Source organism: Doryrhamphus excisus, chromosome 19 (genome assembly GCF_030265055.1).
Source record: "Doryrhamphus excisus isolate RoL2022-K1 chromosome 19, RoL_Dexc_1.0, whole genome shotgun sequence".
Taxonomy (NCBI): Eukaryota; Metazoa; Chordata; class Actinopteri; order Syngnathiformes; family Syngnathidae; genus Doryrhamphus; species Doryrhamphus excisus.
The window spans coordinates 12,449,964-12,474,442 of record NC_080484.1 but is presented as its reverse complement, the minus strand read 5'-3'; the positions used below and the strand labels follow the sequence as shown (position 1 = coordinate 12,474,442).

The following is a 24,479-nucleotide window of genomic DNA, read 5'->3' as shown; positions in this document are numbered from 1 at the left end:
CCTCGATGGCTCCGTCACACTGCACGTGGCCCTGGATCCACTCCAGGCGATCCGAGTTCTCCTTCTCCCTGACGCCCTCGTTGACCTGAGAGCAGAGCTCCTCGGCCCGCTCCAGAGCCTCTCTCAGGGCGACATGGTCAGCGTGATGGTCAGGGGTGTGCTCCAGGATCTGTGCCACAAACCATTCTGTCATTCTGTTACAAATAGAGGTTATACTATGGGGATGTTCACGTGCACGCTCCATACATTCTTTATGAGCAGAGGGTAGCGTGTGATTCTCTGCATGGGCTTCAAGAGAAAGCTGGACAGCGGCATCCCTTTACAGCGGTAGTTGGTGGCGATTTTCTACTCAAGGAGAGATCAAATAATTACAATTAAAAGTTAAGAGATAAGGGTTTCTTTCACTAGTTGCTATTTGAAATAACACAAAAACGTGTCACGACCAAAATGAAACGCCGTCCTACTTTGAGGAAGTCCTTGAAGTCGGGCTGATTGTGTGTTTTGCTCTGCAGGAGGGCGGCGGTGTTGAGCTGGCAGGAGCAGAAGCGGATGTACGGCTGCATGTGCGTCAGCTCAGACGCCAGCAGGTCGCCGATGAGCTGGACAGGCATGTTCTCTCCTCCAGTCTTCTTGCGGACACGCAGCGCCCTGAAAAGCAAACGTCCACAGACATGAAGGTAAGGCGGCCACCACGCGGACGTGTGAATGTAGACTAACTGTACGCGGCTTACTTGAGGAGTTTGGTGTTACACATGATTAACTCTCTCCAGTTTACAAAGATCACGGCCATCTCGCTTTCTGTCAGTCGACCAGAGTCAGACATGGGCTGGTAGAACACCTGACACCGACCACGCAGATCGTTATTCATACACAAAATTGTTTACAAAATGTTTATAACTAAAATAAGTTGAATGAATAGATATTTCCTAAAATAGGATATATACAGTTCATATGCGAAATAGAATACAAAATACCCATAAAAAATGAAAACAAACATGTCAATCTTAAAATGAATATAGCCGAAAGAAACAAACAAATATATAATATAAAAACTATGCTTACATTCATTAATTTATTTATTCAGATGATTATTCCCTTTATTTAATTCCTTGTGTTCCCCTCCTAGCCCAAATGCAACAATGGACACATTTCAAAGATAGTTTTACCACAATGTGATAGTATGTACTACAGAAAATAGAGGTATCTAGGAGAAATGTGTATGTGTGTGTGTGCACACGGACCTCCAGCACCAGCTCCAGGTCGTCCACGTAGGTCTCCTCGGTGTGGATGAGCTCGTGGATGTAACCCTGCCTCTTCCTTTCCTGGGGGGTCATGGTGTCTAGGGTCTTCAGGTCAGCACACCCTGTCTCTCACACATACACACAAACACACAATACACACCAGCACCGTCCCCCGTGACACAAACACCACACGTGCGTGTGTGTTAAAATCCCTTTCTGTTTATTCTGATCCTTATTGTCATCAGTGGTTGAGATGATTTACACAAGCCATGAATAAGAGTGAGGCACGTTGTAGTTGTTGCGGATGGCTGAGAAGGAAGAAAAGAAAGCCCCGTTCATGATTGCATAGGCCTGAATGGAGGAAGACTGGCGTAGTTGACGTGCTACTGGAGGCGGAGGACCGCTTCGAGGCTCAGAGATGCCACAGCAAATAAAATGCTGGTGATGGGATGTCAGGTCACGTGGATGGAGTGACGGGTTCTTTTAGTCCATGCAATCCCAAGCACAGGTCACATGGGCTGATTTGGGGGCTTTGAATTAGAAAACTAGATGACTTTGGGTACACTGAAAGATATCCTCTATCAGAAATGTTGCCTTTACAAAGATAATAATGCTCTTTTTTTTCCATTTCTATTAACTAGTATCTAGTACACTATCATGGCGGGGGTAGTTTCCTTAATATTTCAACTTTAAGCAACTAAAATGATAATATCGCAATAGTATTTTTCTAGTACGACTTTTTTCTCTTAATATATTCTTATAAAAATGTTTTTTCCCCATTTTTGCTATTGTTTTTTTTGGGGGGCAGGCCAATAAAAAATACCCCATGGGTCGCACTGGACATGGTGACATTTAAAATAGCTGAAAAAAAAACAGGATAATACGAGACCTTTAATGGATTGCAGATTTTTTGGCCCCGCCCTTAAGTACTATATTAAATTCATATTGGTAAAAATACATGTCTTTCAATAATTTTTTAAACTTTAAACTAAACTGTCTCTAAAGCCCACTTCAAGGGATATCCTCTTTGTTAGTTGGAAATAAAGTCAAGCAACAGAAGCGAGTGAGTGGTGGAAAAAAGATAAAAATAACAAAACCAAAACCTAAAGCATCCTAAGTCCTAAAAGCGAGGCTGGTGTCGTTCTTGCAGACGACCGGGCTTGCAGTAAGGGGAGCGAAAGGAGGACGAAGGAGGAGGAGGAGGAGAAGGAAGAGGAGGAGAGGAAAGCCCACATCCTACAGAGGAAACAAAGGAGAGATGAAGCGGAGGAGGGGAAGGTGAGCCAGATGAGGGAGAGACAGCAGACATTAATATAGCAGGAATATTAATGCGGGGCATGCACATGCATTAATAACAGTATCACAATCATAAACGTACATAAATCATAATGATTCCATGCTGCTAATCACGTCTATTTTCTCTTTTTGTGGTCTTAAAGGGGGCCTATTATGCCTTTTGGGCCAAAAATGTCTAATATTTTAGGCAAAGAAGATCCCAGTGTGCCCGTGTTCACCGTTGTTGCCTCGGTGATGAACTGAGATTAAAACTTACCGTGGTTGTTTTTGCGTTTGTATGGAGAACTGACTGTGCCTGAAGTAGACCAATAAGAACTTTAAAGGAACGGACTAGCGCTAACGACACGGGTCACGTCACGGGTGTTCCTGCTAAACTAAAGACACCCCACCCCGTTCCACTCACATTGCTGGCTGGGGTCCGACTCGGTGGTCATCTTGATGTAGTTGGTGGGCAGCAGGCCCGTGACGCCGTTGGCCTCCCCCTTCCACCAGTCGGGGTTGGTCTTGTCCAGGACGTTGATCAGCTGACCCTTGGAGAAGCTGAGCTCATCGCTGTTGGCGGCCGTGTAGTCGTACATGGCGATGACTTGGCACACTGAGGACGTCCATTAGCGAGAACGTTGACACAAATACATACGATGCCCGATGGGGTGCGTGGTGGTCGTCTACCTGGCAGGGGTGAGGGGGATGACTTGTTGCTGGAGGGTCCCAGAAGTTTGACGTTGGAGGACAGAACCCAGCCTCTCTGACGCTTCTTGCCTCGAGCCTGGAACGGAATTATGCCTTACTTGTAATATTTATAACGCATACTGCATCCACCCTAAACCTTAGCTTTACAGATGCCACCTGTGTGGTCATGTCCACCAACCTGCAGTTCTCCCAGCCACCACCCGGAGGAGTTCTTGGCCAGGACCACGATCAGCTGCCCGGGGGAGAGATGCAGATGATGCGTTGTTGCGGCTAAGACGGCGGTGACGGCCTGGGCGATCTCTGGCGACCAATCAGAGACGAGCACGGCTGAATATTCTGCTCATAGCCTGAGTGTTTGTGTACATGTGTGTAAATTCTCACCAGGCTTCTTAGTGGGCGCCCCAGGTCTCGACATCTACGTGAATGAATGAGATACATTTAGTATGTAGCGTAAACGCCCCAATTAACCGCAGCCTGGTGTAGTCATTAGTAGTCAGTACATGAAGTACTAGTATTAGTACCATGACATGACCATGTTACCTCTGGCTCCACAGGCCTGACATAGTTGGAGGGGAAGACTCCGTTTTGGTCTCCGATGCATCCTCGCCACCACTCCCCTTCACGTTCTGTCACCATGACAACATCGCCCTCTTCAAAGGTCAGGTCGCCCGCTTCCGGGCTCTCGTACGTGTACAGGGCCACGTATTCTGTTGTGGGTACACACAAGCCGGCGTCACAAGTGGCGGAACGTTGGGAGCGTCCGGCTCCAACGTACCTTCCAGCTGAGCGCCATCACCGACGTCCGTTGCCTCCATGCTTTCAACGACAACAACACAAATGTAAGTCATTCAATCTCACGTCGTAGAAAGTGATGCGTCTCCTCTTACTCCGCCTCCACGACGACGCAGCTTCTGGGAAACCATCCCCGCGTCCCCTTCAGCTGCCCCAACCACCAGTCGTCCCTCTGCTGCAGCACGTTGACAACATCACCCTGCGACAAGCTGAGCGGAACGTTACTGACGTCACCCTCGCCGGGCGGGAGGTGTGTTTCGGAGGGGCCGGGCGACCAGGCGGAGATGACCCGAGCCAGGAGAGGCGTCGCAAACTGAGGGACGGAATGACGACGGCTGTCAACGTGTAAGAGTATGCATTTCACACTTGTCATGTTTATTATTGGCCATCCTTTTATTTTTACTATGGACTCCCTTGACCCGGTGCATTACCGCCACCTCCAGGACTGGAGTGGAACTGGAGTTGTTGTTTTTTTCCACTTTGTATTCATTGTGATTCTGCAGGTGTACCTAATAATGTGTCTGGTGAGTGTAGTAGAGAGAGAGTGTGTTATCTGTGGGGAGAAGACCCACATAGAGGGAAGCTATAAATATAAAAGTAGGCTGTGTGTGTGTGTGTGTATAATGTGTAAACATAAGCAAACCGTACTAGACTTGACAATCCCACCCACTGTACAGATTTGCTTCCTACCTGGCATGTATCCGATTGGACAGGAAGGCCCCCGTCTCCTGATATTTCACACCCATCTGGGATTCTACACACCAAGAAGCGAAAGCGGGATGTCACCATAGCGCAAAAGATGGCTAGTTGTGGGATTAATGGCTGCGTCCCAATACTTGTGTCCACTTCGACTACCTGGAGTCGGGCAGCTGTGGCTGTCCAGGGGAGGGGGGACCGTGGGAGGCGGGGCCGGTCTCAGCGGAGGTGGGGCCGGAGCATTTCTCCGCATAACTGTGAGGGAACCAGCCTCTGTTGCCACGGTAACTGCCGCACAGCCACCCGGGCTCGCCTTTAGTCTGCTCGTCCACCTGCGTGACGGGCAATACGGCTTTAGTCAGCGCATTAAAGTGTGTGTGTGTGTGTGTGTGTGTGTGTGTGTGTGTAAGAAACAAACCTCAATGAGGCACTCGGCGTCAATGCTCAGCTCATCCTTGTTGCGAGCCGAGAAAGAGTACAAAGCTTTGTAAAGAGTCACCTTGGAGGATTTCCTCTCCTCCTCCTGCTCCTCCTTCTCCTCCTTCTGCCTTCTGGCCTCTTCCTCCACCCTTTTTCTTCTTCTCTCCTCTTCCTCTCGCTCCTCTTCCCTCTTCCTCCTCTCCTCCTCCTCCAACTTTGCCCGCCTGTATTAAACAAATGAAGTGTCATATAGAGCATCTTCATAATAGAGGATCTTTGACTGGCAAACGCATGTTTCTGACTTGATTTTACAAATCATACCTGGCTGCCGCATCCTCTTCCTCCTTCCGCCGTCTTTCACGGTCCTCCTCCTCCTTCTTCCGTCTTTCACGTTCCTCCTCCTTCCTCCGCCTTTCTCGTTCCTCCTCCTCCTCCTTCCTCCGCCTCTCTCGCTCCTCCTCCTCCTCTTTCCTGCGTCTTTCTCGCTCCTCCTCCTCCTTCCTCCGCCTCTCACGCTCCTCTTCTTCCTCTTTCCTGCGTCTTTCTCGCTCCTCCTCCTCCTTCCTTCGCCTTTGGCACTCCTGCTCCTCCCTGCGTACCTGCAGCTCCCGCAGCTTCTCCTCTTTGACCCTGTGCAGGTTGTCCAGGACAGACTGCTGCTTGGCCTGCTTCTCCCTCAGCTCCTAAAAGAAGAAGAGACAATAACCCTGCAGCTTTGGTCAAAGAGAGGTACTCCTTTGACAATATATTGACTGTAGTGCTTGTAGGTTGCGTGTGTATTTACCCTCATCCTGGCTAGAATTCACACCAGAAAACAAAGGCAAGAATGCAACATGGCAACATTACGAAGAAAGGAAACGATGAAAGTGCAAGAGAAAGAATGGAGGACAGCAGGAGAGATAACCTTAATGAGAAGGAAGAGCTGGCAGAGACAAGCCAGCAGAGACAGAAGACCACGCAGGAGACAGTCATCCATGTCCCCCAGCTGATGGTGACGATGCAAGAGGGTAAGGGATCACATGCATGGAAGGACGGAAGACAGCAAGAATAATAATGGGTGGAATTAAACAAGCATCCGGGTTGCAGGATGAAGAGAAAAAAGGACAAGAGGTTGAAAGCGTTAAGGAGAAGTTACAAGCAGAAAGACAAGCTTCACATTATAAAAAAAGAAAGATAATACAATCTAAAATGACAGTCAACAAAATTGAAGTTAACTTATTGGTTTGTGTTACCAGGTAAAACAAACAACAAAACTTTTGAGTAGATCTAACTTTTTTTTTCTTACATTTTTACACTTTTGGTCAAATGATAACCCTCTTATTTTTAATTTTTCGATACAAAATATGCAGACAAAAACATTTTTCTATACAGACATCCCTCGTCTGTCGTCTTTAAGTGGTTAAAGACCCAACTGCCATAAGCTAATTTACGCAAAGTGAGATTTGATATTAATAAATTGAATATTTTCGTAGTTGGGGCATAAAAAAACTGCTTTTTGAAGCCAAAAATTTACCACTTCCACACAGAATGTGAGGAGAACACGCTACCGTGTGGGTTGTGCCATGGCTGACTCCAGTGTTACGGTAATGTGATGTAACATGAGCAAAATACTACATATAACTTATATAATACTTTTTGAACTAAAAATAGGCCGCAGTCCACCACGAAACACCACAAAGTTATTACATAACTTTTCATAAGAATGATGTAGCGATGTTCAAAACAACATGGCCGACTGTATTCTATGTTAAAAGAATGAAATACAGTTAAGATAAAAATATACAGGACCGGTTTAAATGTGACTGGTACTGCATACCTTATTTGAATTGTAGTATATTTGACGTTAATCATACTTCCTATACGCAGAAGTGACGCAATGATGATGAAGAAGCCCTGACCTTCAGGTCCTTGTTGTACTGCTCCATCTGGGCCAGCTTGTCGGTGGTTTCCTTCTCCAGAGCGTCGAGCTGGTCTTTCAGTTTCCGACAGTTGACGCCTTTGTCAGCCACGTTCACGGCCAGCGAGGCCAAGGTCGCCGCTGTGAGACGCCAAGGGGCATCATTAAAACGGTTATTCAGTCAGCACTTTTTGACCTGCACTTACATGACATTTTGTTTAGGTTCATGTTCCTCAGCTTCTCGTTCAGCTTCTGCTGCTCTGGAACCAGCAAGGAGAGCTTCCTCTGCCATTCCTGAGGAGGTGCAGACACAAGCGTTAATCTCCAGCCAGTGTCAAACGGAGCAGGAAGTATCATGATGTTCATTTCCACCTCAAACTGAAGCTGCAGGGTGTTGATCTCCACGATGCGCGCGTCTCTCTTCTGATTGATGAGGTCCACTTCCGCTTTCTGGATCCTCCTCTTGCTTTGAGCATCTCGGAGGCGGTCGGAGATCTGTTTGTGCTTGTTGCCCTGAAATGGGGACGGACATGTGAACATCCACGCATCATCTGCTCCCCCGCAGTAGCACCGCCGGGCGGGAAAGTCTCACCACAGCCTCCAACTCCAACTCCAGACTCTTCTTCTTGGCTCGGAGCTGGGAGATCTCCTCCTGCTCCCCCTCTCGCCTCCTGATCAGCTCCTCCCTCTTGCTGCGCTCCCACTGCTCACGTCGCTGACGCTCCAACTCCTGCTTGGCTGCCTGGAGGCAGGGAACACCGACACCGACTTCATATCTGTACATCGTAAACCACACGTGGGATACCTTGTGGTCCACCTTGTGGTCCACCTTGTGGTCCACCTTGTGGTCCACCTTGTGGTCCACCTTGTGGTCCACCTTGTGGTCCACCTTGTTGTCCACCTTTCTCTCACCTCCTTCCTCTCCAACTCCCTCAGCCTCTCCTCCTCCCGTTGCCTCTCCATCTCCCGCTGCCTCTCCAGGCGTCGCTCCTCCTCCAGCCGCCTGCGGTTCTCCTGCTCCCGGGCCTCCCTCTCTCTCCGCTCCTGGGCCTCCCGCTCTTCCCTGGCCCTCCTCTCACGCTCCTTTCTTTGCGTCTCCTCCAGGGCCAGACGCCGCTTTTCCAGCTCGGCGCTACCTCGGGCAAAATTCTCCTTCAGCTTGTCCTCAAAGGATACTGGAAAAAAAACCCATGAACAGGCTTTCGGTATCTTCTCAAGGGACAATACTATAGTAGTCAACCTGGATATACTACATACTTAGTGTACAGCTTGTATAGAGTATAGATTTACTATCAACACACAGCCAATATTATCTAAGTAGCTGGCAACACGAGTGGGCAGCAAAATAACGGTGTCCTCCGGGGGGGCCAGCGTGGCCAAGGTCTGGGGCTGCATGAGTGCTGCCAGCACCATCAAAGGTTACTATTTACTATGAGCAACTTCTTTTTGTGCTTACAAATTAACTAAATCAAATTAATTAACTAAACGCAAATATCACTTTAAATATTATTTATACAGAATGCAAATGAGGTTCATTTAAATCCTTGGGCCATTTAATAACTTCAAAAATGTTATTAATGTAAATTAAATAAACATTTTTTACATTCAATACTCATTCATTCATTCATTTTCTACCTAAAAATAAAAAAATATATTACATATTAAAATGAAATTAAAATGTTCATTATAAACAAATAAAAAAACAAAAAAAACAAATTAAATCTAAAAATATAAGTACAAATTTGTAATGAATTTTCTTCTGGGCCAGAAATAAAAATTATAATAAATAAAATATAAAAATAAAATAAATAAAAATAAATATAATAAAAAAAAATCATTTGGGAGGGGGTCAGGGCAGGCCTGATTGGTAAAAGGCCTCAGGGAAGATCCAGGACACGTTGGAGAGACTATGTCTCTCAACTGGCCTGGGAATGCCGCAATTAAGGAGCTGGAGCAAGTAACCAGGACCCGACCTCGGATCAGCGGAAGAACACCGATGGATGGAGGAATTCCATTCTTAAAAATAACAGGCAATGAGAACAAATCCAGGGAATACAGCTAAGTTTCATTTAAGTCGGGTATTTAATCATCAGAAATCCAAACATACCGCCGCTCTTGGTCTTCTGCGCAGGTTCTACCTCCAGTGGGTCGACTAAAGTGGGACTACCGCCGTAAGATCCGGTGCCGTTAACAAGCTCACTGGACTTGATTCCTCCTCTGAAATCAGAATCCACGCATGTTTCTACGTATAGTTTCATATCACAGACATGTACAGTCATTCTGCCGCGTGAGGTACCGAAGAGGAGGCGGCACCAGGTCTTGGGGCAACGTGAGCGGTAGCGGCCGGCCGGTTTTGGCCATGTCCACCAGGTGCATCGCTAGGATGAACTCGTCGGCCCGCAGCTGGCCGTCCTTGTCCACGTCAGCGAGGTTCCTGCATGTATGCCATACGTCAAAATGCCGCGTCATACAGTAAATAAAGCTCTCCTTACCAGATTGTAGCCAGCTGCGTCTGCGTCAGATTGGATGCAATCAACGCGTTCCTCACTTGAGGGCCTAAATAAAACACAGCACACATTTCTTATTCCTTTAAATTGGACTGCCAACGGCGGCACTTGAGCAGTCAATTGTGTTTATTTAGTGCGTACCCGACAAGTAGCCACTCATGAGCTTGTCCAGCGTGTTGAACTGCTGACGGTACTTCAGTCTGGAAGCTTGCGGCACGGCCCAGTCGCTGGACGCCGTCTTGGGAGAGTTACTGGCTAGCGATGTGGTGGAGGAGGAGTTGGAACTAAAACACACATTATGTTTTTTTTCATTGAGTGCTTGTATGGATAATGCCGTATTGTGTAATGGTAATGGTTTTATTTCATTTGAACATGCATCAGATTAAAATTGAATGCATCACATAATCAAACTATCACCGTGAAATGTGGCAGCCCACTCTACAATTACCTGCTCTTGTTTTGTTGTTGCCTACACCTTCCTACGAGCCACGCTTTTCTTCCTTTCCTTCCTCTGCCCTCTGCTCTATTAGATGCCTTACCAGAAGGAATGGCCATTCAAAAGAATACATAAACGCCTCCTTTTTATTCCACCTTCAGGATACACAGGCTGGCTGAAGTTAACTTTACCGTTACAGTCGCATTTATTTGTACCCAGCGTCATAAGCCTTTAGCTTCATTGCTAATCCAAAGCAAAACAAGGCGGGGTAACAGGGTAGGGTAACAGTATGGGCGGGGCAAAATCATGTTAATTGTGTCCGGTGCGCACACAGCTTTAAGCTGTCATTTCAACATTAAACTTTGGCATCAAGGCGGGGGCCTCAAGCCAGCGCCCCCGGGCCAAATGCGGCCCGTGGGCCGCAAGTTTGAGACCCCTGCTGTAGGGTGTTAATTAAACATAATTCATTACAAAAATTTGTAACCAGGGCGGCACGGCGGTCTAGTGGTTAGCGTGCAGACCTCACAGCTAGGAGACCAGGGTTCAATTCCACCCTCAACCATCTCTGTGTGGAGTTTGCATGTTCTCCCCGTGCATGCGTGGGTTTTCTCCGGGTACTCCGGTTTCCTCCCACATTCCAAAAACATGCTAGGTTAATTGGCCACTCCAAATTGTCCATAGGTATGAATGTGAGTGTGAATGGTTGTTTGTCTATATGTGCCCTGTGATTGGCTGGCCACCAGTCCAGGGTGTACCCCGCCTCTCGCCCAAAGACAGCTGGGATAGGCTCCAGCACCCCCACGACCCTCGTGAGGAAAAAGCGGTAGAAAATGAATGAATGAATGAATTTGTAACCAGTTATTTTATAGTATATGGTAATGGTAATGGTTTTATTTCATTTGAACATGCATCAGATTACAATTGAATGCATCACATAATCAGTTCACAGTTCCACAAAGGAGTAGGAAGAAGCAAAGCTTATTAAATCCTACCACTCCACCTGCTACTTTTACAATCAGTAACTGTTACATTTGTTCACTTCCTGCTTTCCTGATATAGTTTAAGGTTTTTTTTTTTAAATCATGTACCGAAGTACGAGGTGATATGACCATACAATGACATAATGCTGTCAAACAATGCTTCCGAAGGAACAACAATGAAAGAGGCCACTTTGAGAAGTTCCATAGCAGGCGGACAATAGTCAGGGGGTGAGGGGCGGCTCCTCCCTTTTGCCTGAAGACTGTCACTTGATTGTCCCTGAACTAGAGCTACCAGACCTCCATATAGGTGGAGAAACGATGATAGATAACATGCTGACATGCTTTAGCGGGGGCCGTCTTGACACCAGGCAAGTTTCTGATGGATAGGAATTCATCATACAAAAGCAGTGAAATCAGATCCAAACCCCAACCTGTTTCCCTATGACACAAAATAACCCAGCATGGGGATCAAGGATATTAGATACTTTTTGCCACGCACAAAACAAACCTTTTTCTCCTTGTCATGTTCTCTTTTGGCTGTAAAATAATAACTGACACTGTGTATTTTCAGCCACTATGTTGTATAGTAATTTGATCTACGAGAGGATACCATGCCAATTCCCGTTCCGCTCCGTTGACTCCTCTAAACTTCCTGTCGGAACATCTGATTTGTACAAAGAGGCACTTCCTCCTCTCCTTGTTTATCATGCCTTTCATTCCTGACACTAAACTCTTTACTGCAGTTTTTTTAGACAGTATTTACCTCTTAAAGTACAGTAAAATAAAGCCCTTAATGATTTCCTTTTGTGTGGAATGGTTTATTCCTGGTCTCACCTGCTGGATCCAAGGTCCAGAAGGGAGTTAGCGTTGGATATGCTGTTAGGTGGCGAAAACGTTAACGGAGAGGAGAAACCGGAGAGCGGAAGGCCTGCAAAACACACAATGCAGATGTTAATAACACTGTCCTGTTTGTTTTACTTGTTAGGATTATGTGAAAATATAAAATACTATATTAACAAAAAAAACATGAATCTTGAAGACACTTTAAAATCTCCTCGAGTGGTGCGAATCTCGAAAACAACCACACGTGCTTTCTTATGCAAGCAGACGGTCAGCCTTGAACACGTGCGCGTCTAATCTTATCTGCTCACGCTTGATACAGCCGCAGAACCGAGCGCAGCACATGCAAAGCTCGCGGCGGGAAAGTTGACACTTGCCTCATTAGAACGGTCATTTGACAGCCCGGATATTGCGCTTGAAGGCGTGCCAGAAAGATGGAGACTAGGGTGCAGCCAAAGGACAGGCGAGGAGGCGAGATGGAGGCTAAGTGTGCTCAAGTTGATCAGGTTCATACACGTGCCAGCAGCTGTACTTGATTGCCATGACGGCTAATAGCTGCTGAAAGACGCTCCTTTGCAATAAACGCATGGAGATATGTGCAGTCAGACTGTATTTATTTGTTTGTTTTATTATTTTTATTATTATTCATTCATTCATTCATTTTCTACCGCTTTTTCCTCATGAGGGTCGCGGGGGTGCTGGAGCCTATCCCAGCTGTCTTCGGGCGAGAGGCGGGGTACACCCTGGACTGGTGGCCAGCCAATCACAGGGCACATATAGACAAACAACCATTCACACTCACATTCATACCTATGGACAATTTGGAGTCGCCAATTAACCTAGCATGTTTTTGGAATGTGGGAGGAAACTGGAGTACCCGGAGAAAACCCACGCATGCACGGGGAGAACATGCAAACTCCACACAGAGATGCCCGAGGGTGGAATTGAACCCTGGTCTATTATTTATTTATTATTTATTTATTATGTTTTATTATTTATTTGTGTTTATTTGTTGAAAAATACACCACACGGTGGCGCTGTTATTGAATGAAATGATATTTCCCACAAAAAACTCACCGCAAAATTTGGTACACACTTTTTATGGGGTCCGACAAGCACATGTGTGAAATTTGAACAAGATGGATTGAAAAACATGGCCGCCGTGAAGCAAAGCATCTTCGCAGGGGGGCATGGATTATTAACCATTTGTCTCATGATTGAATATGAGTACTATGTATATATTAGTATTACGGTAATGCATGATGTTTTTTTTTTAGTAAGTTTAGGTCTAGGGATGGAGTAGAAAAGGGAAAAAAAAGAAGTACCACTGACATAAGCTAATAAACATAATGTGTCCTCACAAATAAATGATAAGGTTTCATACAAAAAGTAGTGAAAACAATATTTATGAGTTTTTTATGTAATGTTTGGCAAGAAAATAATATACCGTCATTGTGTAACGTGTCTAATCCAGTACAGGCTTTGAAATATTAAAATGTAGCATTTTCAAGGCAAAAGATAACAGTTGTAGCACTAACTGGGTACAAAGCGGTAGAAATACCCAAAGGTGGCGCGAGACACAATGCCGTCTGATGATTGGTCAGTAAAGTTGCAAATTTCCCCACTGAGGGACGAATAAAGGGATATCTTATCTTAAAGGTAACTATAGGGGTGTTATTTCATGTTTAGAGGGCTCTAATAATGAGACTGATAATGGACTCTTATGTGGGATAATGGGAACGCTTCGTCTCGGCCCAGTGCGGCTCCCCCCCCTGAGGAACAAACCTGCGGCGTTAGGAACGAGAGGCGGACTGAGAAGGTTGCAGTTGTGAAATCCGCCGTTTCCCAGCGAGGTGATGAGAGGCAGTGCCATTGGCGTGGGCGCCAACGGCCGCATGAGGGTGTTAGCCGGGATGGGTGTTAGCATGGGCATGGCGGACATACACGACACGCCGACAGACAGGTTTGGCAAAGAGCCCATCCCTGCAAGGAGGACATGGACGTTTAAAGATGGACGGAAACCCGACTACGGTTGGTTTTTGTGCGGCGTTTTGTGTGTTTACCAAAGCGGGCCGACGAAGGGACGGGGGCGGCGGAATTGGCGAGAGGAGGCTGCTTCATGACCATGGGCAGGGCTGAGGGTAAGCTCCGCCCTTGTAGTTTGAGTTTAATGAGTTTCATGGCGATGGAGAACTCCTGTCTGTCCATCTTGCCGTCGCTGTCCATATCGGCCAGGTTCCTGCAGAGAAGCGTAGGAAACACATCGGAATTATTATTTAAATTCCATTATTCCAGATTTTCCAAAAAGATAGACACTACATGGTATGTTCATTCATCATTAATTAATAATAATAAAAAAAAAAACGAGTACCCGGAAAAAGCCCACGCATGCACGGGGAGAACATGCAAACTCCACACAGAGATGCCCGAGGTTGGAATCAAACTCGGGTCTCCTAGCTGTGTGGCCTGCACACTAACCACTCGTACTTCGTGTAGCCATTTTGTAATCAATGAATCCTTTTTTAATTTAAATATGTAAATAAATAACTAAAACTAACAATAAATCAAAAATATAAACAAATAAAAAATACAACATAATTAAAAAAAACGTGCGGTCACAAACAAATCAATAAAAATTATATTATTAATTAATTAATTTTCTACCGCTTTTTCCTCATGAGGGTCACTGGAGCCTATCCCAGCTGTCTTCAGGCGAGAGGCAGGGTACACCCTGGACTGGTGGCCAGCCAATCACAGGGCACATATAGACAAACAACCATTCACACTCACATTCATACCTATGGACAATTTGGAGTGGCCAATTAACCTAGCATGTTTTTGGAATGTGGGAGGAAACCGGAGTACCCGGAGAAAACCCACGCATGCACGGGGAGAACATGCAAACTCCACACAGAGATGCCCGAGGGTGGAATTGAACACTGGTCTCCTAGCTGTGAGGTCTGCGCACTAACCACTCGACCGCCGTGCCGCCCTACATGGTATGTTGTTATTCGAAAATGAACTCATGAGGTAGACCTTAAGTAAAGTGGCATCATCAGACTACACCTGGAGTACACAGAAAAACTGAGTACAAAGTCAAGATACTACATGATATGCTATTCAGGAAGAAGACATTCAAGCCAAAATATGGAACATCTATGGACAAATAAGGGCGCAATGTTGGCATCAGATGATCAAACTAGGAAAGGAGTACATAAAAGTGTCAAGATGATATGCTGCTAGCTGCGATGCATCACCAAGCTATACAACTAACTAACATACCAGATCTCAGCCAGGACAGATGATGGCAGGCCCGACTGCAGGAAGAAGCCCCTAGCTTGCTCGCCTGTACACGGACAACAAGGAAGGAATGTTACGTCAAGCAGACGTGACGACAACTCCATACAGGATGTTGAGTTACCGGAGACGTAGCCGAGGGCGGGGGCCAGGGTGTCAAACTGTTTGTCGTGTTTGCATCGCTCCTCTGGAGTGATGGCCCATGTGCCAGATCCACCTGGATAACAAAACAGAAATGTACAGTTGATTGTCTTAACATCTAGACAACAAATGAGTCGAGACAATGCATGATATGCTGCTTGAAGCTAAAAATAAAAATGTCCACAAATCCGGCATCACATGATCAACCCTGGTAAGCGTACATAAAAATCATGGTGGTTGGATTATGATACTTTGTGTGTCATGACAGTGCATGGTATGCTGCTTCTTCCTTCTTGCTCAACTCCAAAGAAAAATCAAGACAAGGAACGAGTTGTCGTCATGGAAGTGCATTCATTTTCTACCATGGGGGTGCTGGAGCCTATCCCAGCTGTATTCGGACGAGAGGCGGGGTACACTCTGGACAAACAACCAAACAACCATTCAAAGACAGACAACCATTCACACTCACATTCATACCTATGTTTTTGGAAAATGGGGCAGGAAACCGGAGTACCCGGAGAAAACCCACGCATGCACGGGGGGAACATTCAAACTCCACACAGAGATGCCCGAGGTTGGAATCAAACTCAGGTCTCCTGGCTGTGTGGCCTGCACACTAACCACTCGTCCGCCATACTTTTGGTAATCAATGAATCCTTTTTTAATTTAAATATGTAAATAAATAACTAAAACTAACAATAAATCAAAAATCTAAACAAATAAAAAATAGAACATAATTATAACATAATAATATAACATAATAATATAATTATATTATTATATTATTATATATAATTATAACATAATAATAATAACAAAAACGTGCGGTCACAAACAAATCAATGAAAATTATATTTATTACAAATGAATAAATAAAAATAAACAAAAATCTAAACAAATAAATACATCATCAAAAAAAAAGATAAAAATAATATAAATAGGAATAAATAACTAAAACTAATAATAAATCAAAAATATTAACAAATAAAAAATAGAACATAATTTTAAAAAATTATAAAAATAATTAAAGATAAACAAATAAGAAAAAAATTGAAAATATAAATGGAATGTGGGAGGAAACCGGAGTACCCGGTGAAAACCCACGCATGCACGGGGAGAACATGCAAACTCCACACAGAGATGCCCAAGGGTGGAATTGAACGCTGGTCTGCACGCTAACCACTCGACCATCGTGCAGCCGTCATGGAAGTGCATTGAGGTGAATTGAAATTCTTAATTCTCCAACGATGAGTAGAACTTTTCTTGTTGTTGCCCAGATTTATGCTATTTATTTATTGATGCCGCATCGTTTCCCACCCCAAAAAGATGACGCCCCCTCCTCCCTCGCATTGGCCCTCCCCAATGATTGATGTCGGAAAAAAAAACTCAGGAGTCAGCTCCTTTCACTCGAGCTTATACAGTTTCTCAAGGTACTTTGAGGGATGGGACTGTGAATTAAATATGCGAAGGAAAACTCCTTACTTCTCAAAGGCTCGCTCTTCATAGGAAAGACGGCGATAGCGATCAATTACTCATGAAGGACTTCATCAAATCATAACAGGATGAGATGGCGGAATGATTTAACATCGTCTGGGTGCTTTAAAAAGCCGCGGAGAGGTTTTTATGATGAGGAGAATTGACGCCATGCTCGATGTGGACGTCAGTGGAAGCTGAGGAGTTGATAAATGGAGTCTTCACGATAGAATAATCGATACTTCCAACGCCAGATAAATGTCAACAACGTGATGCATCAAAGTGAGTTATCTGCATAATCCTGTCAGAGGTGGACAACCAGGAAACATTCTCATTTGGAAAGTAAGGATTTATAGAGGAAATTGGAATTTCCAAACGCCATGTTTGTTCAATTTACGTATTTTTGGGAGGATTTATTATTATTTATGTACGTATTATATATTAGATATATTCACAGTATGGATTTATATTTATGTCTGATCACACAAAAAATACATCTAAATATATAAAAAACCCACCAAAATATAAATTATAAAATAATATAAAATACAAACATGAAATATAATTATATATATGTATATAATTATTTTTAATAATAATACATTGGCATAAAACAATTCCACCAGAAAAAAACAATACAGCTCTTGTAAAATATAACAAAAAGTTAAATCCTATTGATCTATAATAAAAGGCCAAAAAAGGAAAAAAAAATACGTTATGAGAATTATGTAAAAAAATATGGAAGTAAGTAAATTACCAGAGGAAAATTGAAGAGAAGAAAGTTGAAATAGGTGGGAAAGGAACAGCAGAAAAGACAAAAAGCTGTCATTTTTGGATAATAAAGTCAAAATATTATGAGACAAAATGTATTCTAATGATTTAAATATATATATATATATATATTTTACAAAGAATACAATTGTAATATCAGGAAAAAATATGTAATTTTATCAGCAAAGAATTGAAATATATTTTTAAAAAGTTGCAATATTATGAGAAACAAACAAGATAAAATAAAGATGCTATTTTTGGACAATTACGTTTGTGAAAATGTTCTAATATTATAGCAATAAGGCCATAATATTATGAAAATACGACTTTTTCGCCTATATTACCATTACCAAAGCACTGCCATATCACATGGCTGATATGCAATTTATATCTTGAAATATTTTTGAGCATGATTCATTTTTCACAACGTGGCCCCCTGCTGGGAAACGTTTGGACGCCCCTGCTTTAAATATTTCAAACCTATTGGTTGATGTTAGTGTTGATGAACCCGATGTGTGATTAGTATTTTATTGGCCCAGGTGTGTTTTTATGACTTTACTGCACGTGCATAAAGATAAGTGTGTGTTACAACATTTAGCATTCCCATTTATTCCTCCACACTTGCTACAGGAAATGCCACCCTGCCCATGATGGAACTTCCCCAAAACTAACCCAAACATCCAATCGCTGCATGCCGGGCAGACACACACACACACACACACACACACCCAGAGGTCCCCTGGCCTCAGGATGTAATTGGATCAGCAATGCCTTCTAAATAGAGGCGAGCAGAAGCAGAAATACGCAGAAGTTGACCTCACTGCTTGAGCGGAACCGTCTCGCTCTTTCCCCCGAATCACCATGGTAACGCACCTGTGCAGGTATGCAAAGCTGCCAGGCTGTCCCGACCCACTTTTGTAATTGTCAGCATAACTCAGGCACAGAACGTGCTAAGTAATTAATCTTGCTCGGTGATGTGACTACTGTCGTATAGGGCGGCTAAATATTTAGCACAGCCCCGCAGGGACCATCGTAGAGGCTGAACTGTGAGGAAGTGGGACGATGCCAAGCGCCTTATGAAGGAAAGGTTGGCAGTCCAGGCGGCTTGGGGTTGTTTAGATTAGGCATGGACAACCGTTTAAAACCGTTTAAAAGTACTTTTAGCGAGCCCGATTGGCGAAAAAGATGTGTAGTGAAGCCTGTTTTTTTTTTTTTTTTTAAACAATGTACTGGGCGAGCTCATCTAGCTGCCGGTGGGTCAAACCTAAGTCTTTCCCATCTCCTGACTGCGTGGCCAACATGCTAACCACACCACAACCGTGCGGTCACAAACATTCATTCATTCATTTTCTACCGCTTTTCCCTCACGTGGGTCGCGGGGGTGCTGGAGCCTATCCCAGCTGTCTTCCGGCGAGAGGCAGGGTACACCCTGGACTGGTGGCCAGCCAATCACAGGGCACATATAGACAAACAACCATTCACACTCACATTCATACCTATGGACAATTTGGAGTCGCCAATTAACCTAGCATGTTTTTGGAATGTGGGAGGAAACTGGAGTACCCGGAGAAAACCTGCAAACTCCACACAGAGAGTGGAATTGAACCCTGGTCTCCTAGCTGTGAGGTCTGCGCGCTAACCACTAGACCACCGTGCCACCCGGTCACAAACAAATCAATAGTTTTAAAATAGTTTAAAGGCTATTTAAGGCTAGTTTTATAAAATAGTTTAAAATAGTTTTTAAAAAATTATATTTATTACAAATGAATAAATAAAAATATAAACAAATAAATACATCATCAAAAAAATTATAAAAATAATATAAATAGTAATAAATAACTAAAACTAACAATAAATCAAAAATATAAACAAATAAAAAATAAAACATAATTAAAAAAATGTATAAAAATTTAAGATAAATAAATAAGAAAAAATATAAAATATAAAGAAATTTATAGAGCATGATTCCTGATAACCATTCCACACTGCATCCACACTGTCACTCACACACAGAGCGTATATTAAACAGCTCTCAATCCACACGGGTCCTTCCACTAATGAGTGAATACAAACGGCTTCTGCAGCAGAGGAGCCTGTGTGGAATTTTCAACCGACTGCGACACAAAAAGTGTTGTTTTACTTCCCTTTGTGAGCGCCGTTGTCTTGGTGCTGCCTGCCTACCTGCCCTGGGGGGCGGGGGGCTCTGGTGACTATTTACATACGAGGCACCATGACTGGGTGAATGTCACACGGTGATACGCTGATGTCATGATGGACGCACAAAGACTTCTATTTTTTTGCTTCTTAATGAGCGTGTTGCACGCTCGCCGCTTGTTTGGGAAGCGTGGCGCTCATGACGACACATCTTAGCCGCTTGGCGTTATTAAGAATCCAGGGGGTGACAAGCCCGGTTGCCACGGGGATGTTTTGCTGCTCTCCTCCTCCTGGGTTCAAGTCAGGAGCGCTGGCGTTAATTCCCATCCATGCAGCCGTGAAATGACATGTGTGGCGCCCCATGGCCAAAATGCTTTGGAATACATGCTAGCATACGTACGTGTCACGTAGCCTTGTAGTTTTACCAATATGAGACAAATAACCTTGCTGGGGTCAGTCCCCGAAGATTACAGGGGTGTACAAAGTGTAGCACGGGGGCTGTTTGTGTTTATTTGGCCTGGAGCACATTCCATAAAACAATTTAACAAGAAAACTAAAAAAAAAAAAAATCATACTAATAGCATCAAATAAAATGATGTAATATTATGAGAACGAAAACAACAAATTAAAAAAAAAGTTCTAAGGTTATGAGAATAAATCAAAATACGGGAAGAAAATTAAAGTAAAATAAAGTAAAAATATTTATTTATTTATTCATTCATTTTCTCCCGCTTTTTCCCCACGAGGGTTGCGGGGGTGCTGGAGCCTATCCCAGCTGTGTTCTGGCGAGAGGCGGGGTACACCCCGGACTGGTCGCCAACCAATCACAGGGCACATATAGACAAACAACCATTCACACTCACATTCATACCTATGGACAATTTGGAGTCGCCAATTAACCTAGCATGTTTTTGGAATGTGGGAAGAAACCGGAGTACCCGGAGAAAACCCACGCATGCACGGGGAGAACATGGTGGAAATTGAACCCTGGTCTCCTAGCTGTGAGGTCTGCACGCTAACCACTCGTCCGCCGTGCCGTTCATAATAATAGCATCAAATAAAAAGATGTAATATTATGAGAACCAAAAAAAAAAAACAAATAAAAAAAAATTCTAAGTTAAAAATATGTGAAGAAAATCATTCTTTCATTCTTGTAGACAAGGAATAATATATGTTTTGTTGGGATGAGGTTGGAATCTGGGTCGTTTGGGGGGGTGGGACTAGATAAGTCTTGACTTCTTCCCATTCCCTTTCGAACATGTGTACGTTTATATATGAATATATGCATAGGTATTTTTATATGTGTTGATTTATGTTTGGTTTGTTGTGCTTTAGATGATGTTCGAAATAAAGAAGAAAAAAAAAAGTTGGGAAAAACAGCTGGAATTTTATGAGAATAAAGTTAAAATATTAGGAAAAGAAATTGTATTCCAACAAGGAAAAAAACAAAAATGAATTAAAAGGGGCGTAACTCACCGTTCATGTCTACAGGTGGAGGTGCAGAGAAGGAGAGTCCTCCACACGGCTAACTGGATGGCTGGCTAACTTCCAGGCATCTGCAGAGAGAGGAAGTGACATGACTGAGTGTGTTCCATGTCTGTTCCAGAGAGGTGTTCAAGGCATGCGTGTCCGAAGAGAGCGGATCAACAGGGAGAACAAAATGACATTCTACAGGGACGTCGCATACTGTATATCTTTGTCTGCTGTACCACACGGCGAGGCAGGAGGAGTCTTTAGTGGGCGCCGTCTATCTTGATTTCCCTGGTGACGTTTAAGACTTCTGCACTGTCAACATCCATCTTGGCCGCGTCCTCACTTGGCTCAATTGCAACACAAGAGATTGTTCCTTCCGGAAAAGACTGACGCTTTGGCTTCTGCCGCTGCCAGTTTCTCCAATCGTGTCCAAGGACGGATGATGGCTCATGTTGGCCAATTTCCCATCATCCATTTCTCTGCTCAACTAGATGCCATCTTAGGTTGTGTCGAAAGCTGCGATAGTTAATCGATTAACCCACAACTAATTTGGTAATCATGAATTTTCTACTGCTTATCCTCACTAAGGTCTATCCCAGTTGTCTTCAGGCAAGAGGCAGCCAATCACAGGGCACATATAGACAAACAACCATTCACACTCACATTCATACCTATGGACAATTTGGAGTTGCTAATTAACCTAGCATGTTTTTGGAATGTGCAAGGAAACCGGAGTACCCGGAGAAAACCCACGTATGCACGGGGAGAACATGCAAACTCCACACAGAGATGCCCGAGGTTGGAATCAAACTCGGGTCTCCTAGCTGTGTGGCCTGCACACTAACCACTCGTTCTCCGTGCAGCCATTTTGGTAATCAATGAATCCTTTTTTAATTTAAATATGTAAATAAATAACTAAAACTAACAATAAATAAAAAAATATAAACAAATAAAAATATAAAAACATAATTTTTAAAAAATGTGCGGTCACAAACAAATCAATGAAAAATTGTTTTAAAAAAAATATATTTATTACAAATGAATAAATAAAAATAAATAAAAATATAAACAAATAAATACATCATCAAAAAAATGATAAAAATAATATAAATAGGAATAAATAACTAAAACTAACAATAAATAAAAAATATAAACAAATAAAAAATAGAACATAATTTAAAAAAATTATAAAAATAACTAAAGATAAATAAATAAGAAAAAATTGAAAATATAAAGAAATTAATAGAACATGATTCAATTAATCCTTTTTAAATTTAAATATCCTCAGATTTCAGCCTCTCAAATGAGAATATTTTTTAGATTCCCGAGTCATCCATATTAGCTTTGTGTTTTAGTCAAAACAAGCTAGTGACAGATGTCACCTTAGACTCTGGAAAACAGTGACGGCCATTTTTCTAGATATGTTGAGGTCCCAACCACACATTGATTGAAACGACAAGCTTCAGATTCATCAACAAAGAAAATGATCAATGGTTGTATTTATTGTTTTACTGAAGCTATTTGTTATTATTCATTAATAAGTCAGCTGCTTCTGCTTCCAGGCACAACTCTAATTATCATAATTTCACAATTTCATACCGGGTCATGCCCTTCCAGTCCTGTAGGCAGTGATAATGTACATTCAAATAATATTGCTACTCAATAACTAGGGCCTGTATTTGTACTTGTATCTGGATCTGGGCCTGACTCGTTCTGCCTTACTTGCTATGTACTTTCTTTTGTCTTGTGCAAACACTTATGAATTAAGACATTTTAACAGCATCCGCCCTCGTTGACAAACACTTGTGCGCCCAGAGGTGTGTAAAGCATGGGTGCTGTCAAACACAAGATCTGCTTCAACAACAACGATGCACAATAAGGAAACAGTTTTCTTCATGTTTGCAACGATAGAATAGTCCAATAAAAGCACACTGCTTTACTTGAAGGAATCAGAGGAGCTTTGACTCCATGCATGCTGATTGACACCTGCACGCGCCTCTCCACTCGGATGTGCGTATCAATGCATCACTCTGTGTGTGTGTGTGTGTGTGTGTGTGTGTGTGTGCACAGAAGGGTGATCCTGTTTTCACCCAGGAAGCTTTGCTAAGCCACTTGAAGAAAGAAGCCAGTGTGTGTTTGTGTGTGTGTGTATTCACACTCATATTCCTCTTCCTCTGTTGTGATACTGCAGGTGAAAATCAATTTTAAATCTCCTTTTCTATCTTTTGTGAGACATCCACCACAGCAGCACACACACACACACACACACACACATACACACACACAATCCTTGTTAGGACTAACAAAACTGTAGGAAGAGTCACAAATAGTATAAAAATAAAACATAAGTAGCAAAATATATGCTGTAAAAACAAAACAAAGCTGCTTAACCATCACATGGAGAGGCGGCAACAACAGCAACAAACAGTAACAGCTATGATTGACAGTGTCACTGAGGTGCTAACAATTTAAAAAGATACATTTGGTAACAAAAACTCACAACATTCCCAAAAATGTGCTGTAAACACTTGATACATTTAAAACTAATATTAAAACTATTTAGTAGTATCTATCTCTTTACATTGTGTCTTTTTGTTGCTCGCTTCAGTCGCTATCTGGCGCTGCGTGCTTTGACTAGGAAAAAAGCAGCGCCATCTGGTGGCGATATAAGTGGAAAAATTAAACGTCCTGTTTGAAATTGTGGGAACAAAAGAGCAAGAAACGAATAGTAAATCAAAAATATCCTCTGGCAAATGTCACCAATGTTCATTCAACCCAGAATGCCATGAAATGATCTCGTCATGTTTAAGCTAACACCTCCGTGACAGTGTCAGTCAAAATTAGAGTGTTACTATCTTTGCAAAGGTCCAATCTTTGTATTGGATCTCATCAGTTCATGAGGCATTCATGGAAGACTGTTGAACTGGAGACGGGCCCAATATGTGTTGACATAAAGCTTGGGAGTCGGGCTGGTGTTGGCAAATGCTCTTAAACAAATACAAGGGGGAACAAATAAATTCCATTTAAGTCGCAATGGCAGGCTATTTGTGGATTTTCTCAGCAGATGTCAGTGTCACAGCGGCAACGGAGTGACCGCTTTCAGACGTGTAAACATGTAACATGTCAGACGTGTTGCAGCAATACAGCACATACATTAAATAGGCGCTCACTATCTCGCCGTCGATGACGATAACACCCCCCCCCCCAAAAAAAAATGCACAAAACGGTTTTTTTTACCTGTTGCACAAGGACCAGCAGCGGTAGTCCGACCTCCAGGATGGTAATTTAGCAAGTGGGGAAGGAGGGACCGAGCGTACAGCGCCGCCGGGTTGCGTGTACTGGAAGTGGGTGTCTCCCTCGGCATCAAGTAGGAAG

At 43.3% G+C, this 24,479-nt stretch overlaps 1 protein-coding gene across 4 annotated transcripts in view; it reads right to left on the bottom strand.

Moving 5' to 3' along the window:
- itsn2a (intersectin 2a) overlaps positions 1–24,479 on the bottom strand; it is a 26,554-nt gene extending 2,075 nt beyond the window's left edge. Inside the window, exons 1-34 of one of the 4 annotated variants that reach the window (XM_058056368.1) lie at positions 24,342–24,479; positions 21,108–21,187; positions 15,217–15,309; positions 15,078–15,141; positions 13,859–14,034; positions 13,581–13,778; positions 11,790–11,883; positions 9,681–9,823; positions 9,525–9,588; positions 9,329–9,466; positions 9,140–9,249; positions 7,945–8,207; positions 7,625–7,774; positions 7,405–7,545; positions 7,239–7,326; positions 7,034–7,173; positions 6,040–6,120; positions 5,457–5,818; positions 5,134–5,359; positions 4,875–5,047; positions 4,710–4,773; positions 4,115–4,332; positions 4,003–4,043; positions 3,768–3,934; positions 3,609–3,642; positions 3,406–3,527; positions 3,207–3,303; positions 2,941–3,132; positions 2,794–2,832; positions 1,242–1,363; positions 732–838; positions 465–648; positions 247–345; positions 2–169 (exon numbers count right to left, since the gene is read on the bottom strand). In XM_058056368.1, coding sequence (XP_057912351.1) covers positions 2–169; positions 247–345; positions 465–648; positions 732–838; positions 1,242–1,363; positions 2,794–2,832; positions 2,941–3,132; positions 3,207–3,303; positions 3,406–3,527; positions 3,609–3,642; positions 3,768–3,934; positions 4,003–4,043; positions 4,115–4,332; positions 4,710–4,773; positions 4,875–5,047; positions 5,134–5,359; positions 5,457–5,818; positions 6,040–6,120; positions 7,034–7,173; positions 7,239–7,326; positions 7,405–7,545; positions 7,625–7,774; positions 7,945–8,207; positions 9,140–9,249; positions 9,329–9,466; positions 9,525–9,588; positions 9,681–9,823; positions 11,790–11,883; positions 13,581–13,778; positions 13,859–14,034; positions 15,078–15,141; positions 15,217–15,309; positions 21,108–21,114 — 4,365 coding nt within the window. In that variant the 5' untranslated portion in view covers positions 21,115–21,187; positions 24,342–24,479. The remainder of the gene's footprint in view (position 1; positions 170–246; positions 346–464; positions 649–731; positions 839–1,241; positions 1,364–2,793; positions 2,833–2,940; positions 3,133–3,206; positions 3,304–3,405; positions 3,528–3,608; positions 3,643–3,767; positions 3,935–4,002; positions 4,044–4,114; positions 4,333–4,709; positions 4,774–4,874; positions 5,048–5,133; positions 5,360–5,456; positions 5,819–6,039; positions 6,121–7,033; positions 7,174–7,238; positions 7,327–7,404; positions 7,546–7,624; positions 7,775–7,944; positions 8,208–9,139; positions 9,250–9,328; positions 9,467–9,524; positions 9,589–9,680; positions 9,824–11,789; positions 11,884–13,580; positions 13,779–13,858; positions 14,035–15,077; positions 15,142–15,216; positions 15,310–21,107; positions 21,188–24,341) is intronic. The other 3 variants (XM_058056369.1, XM_058056370.1, XM_058056371.1) reach the window with 3 other exon arrangements.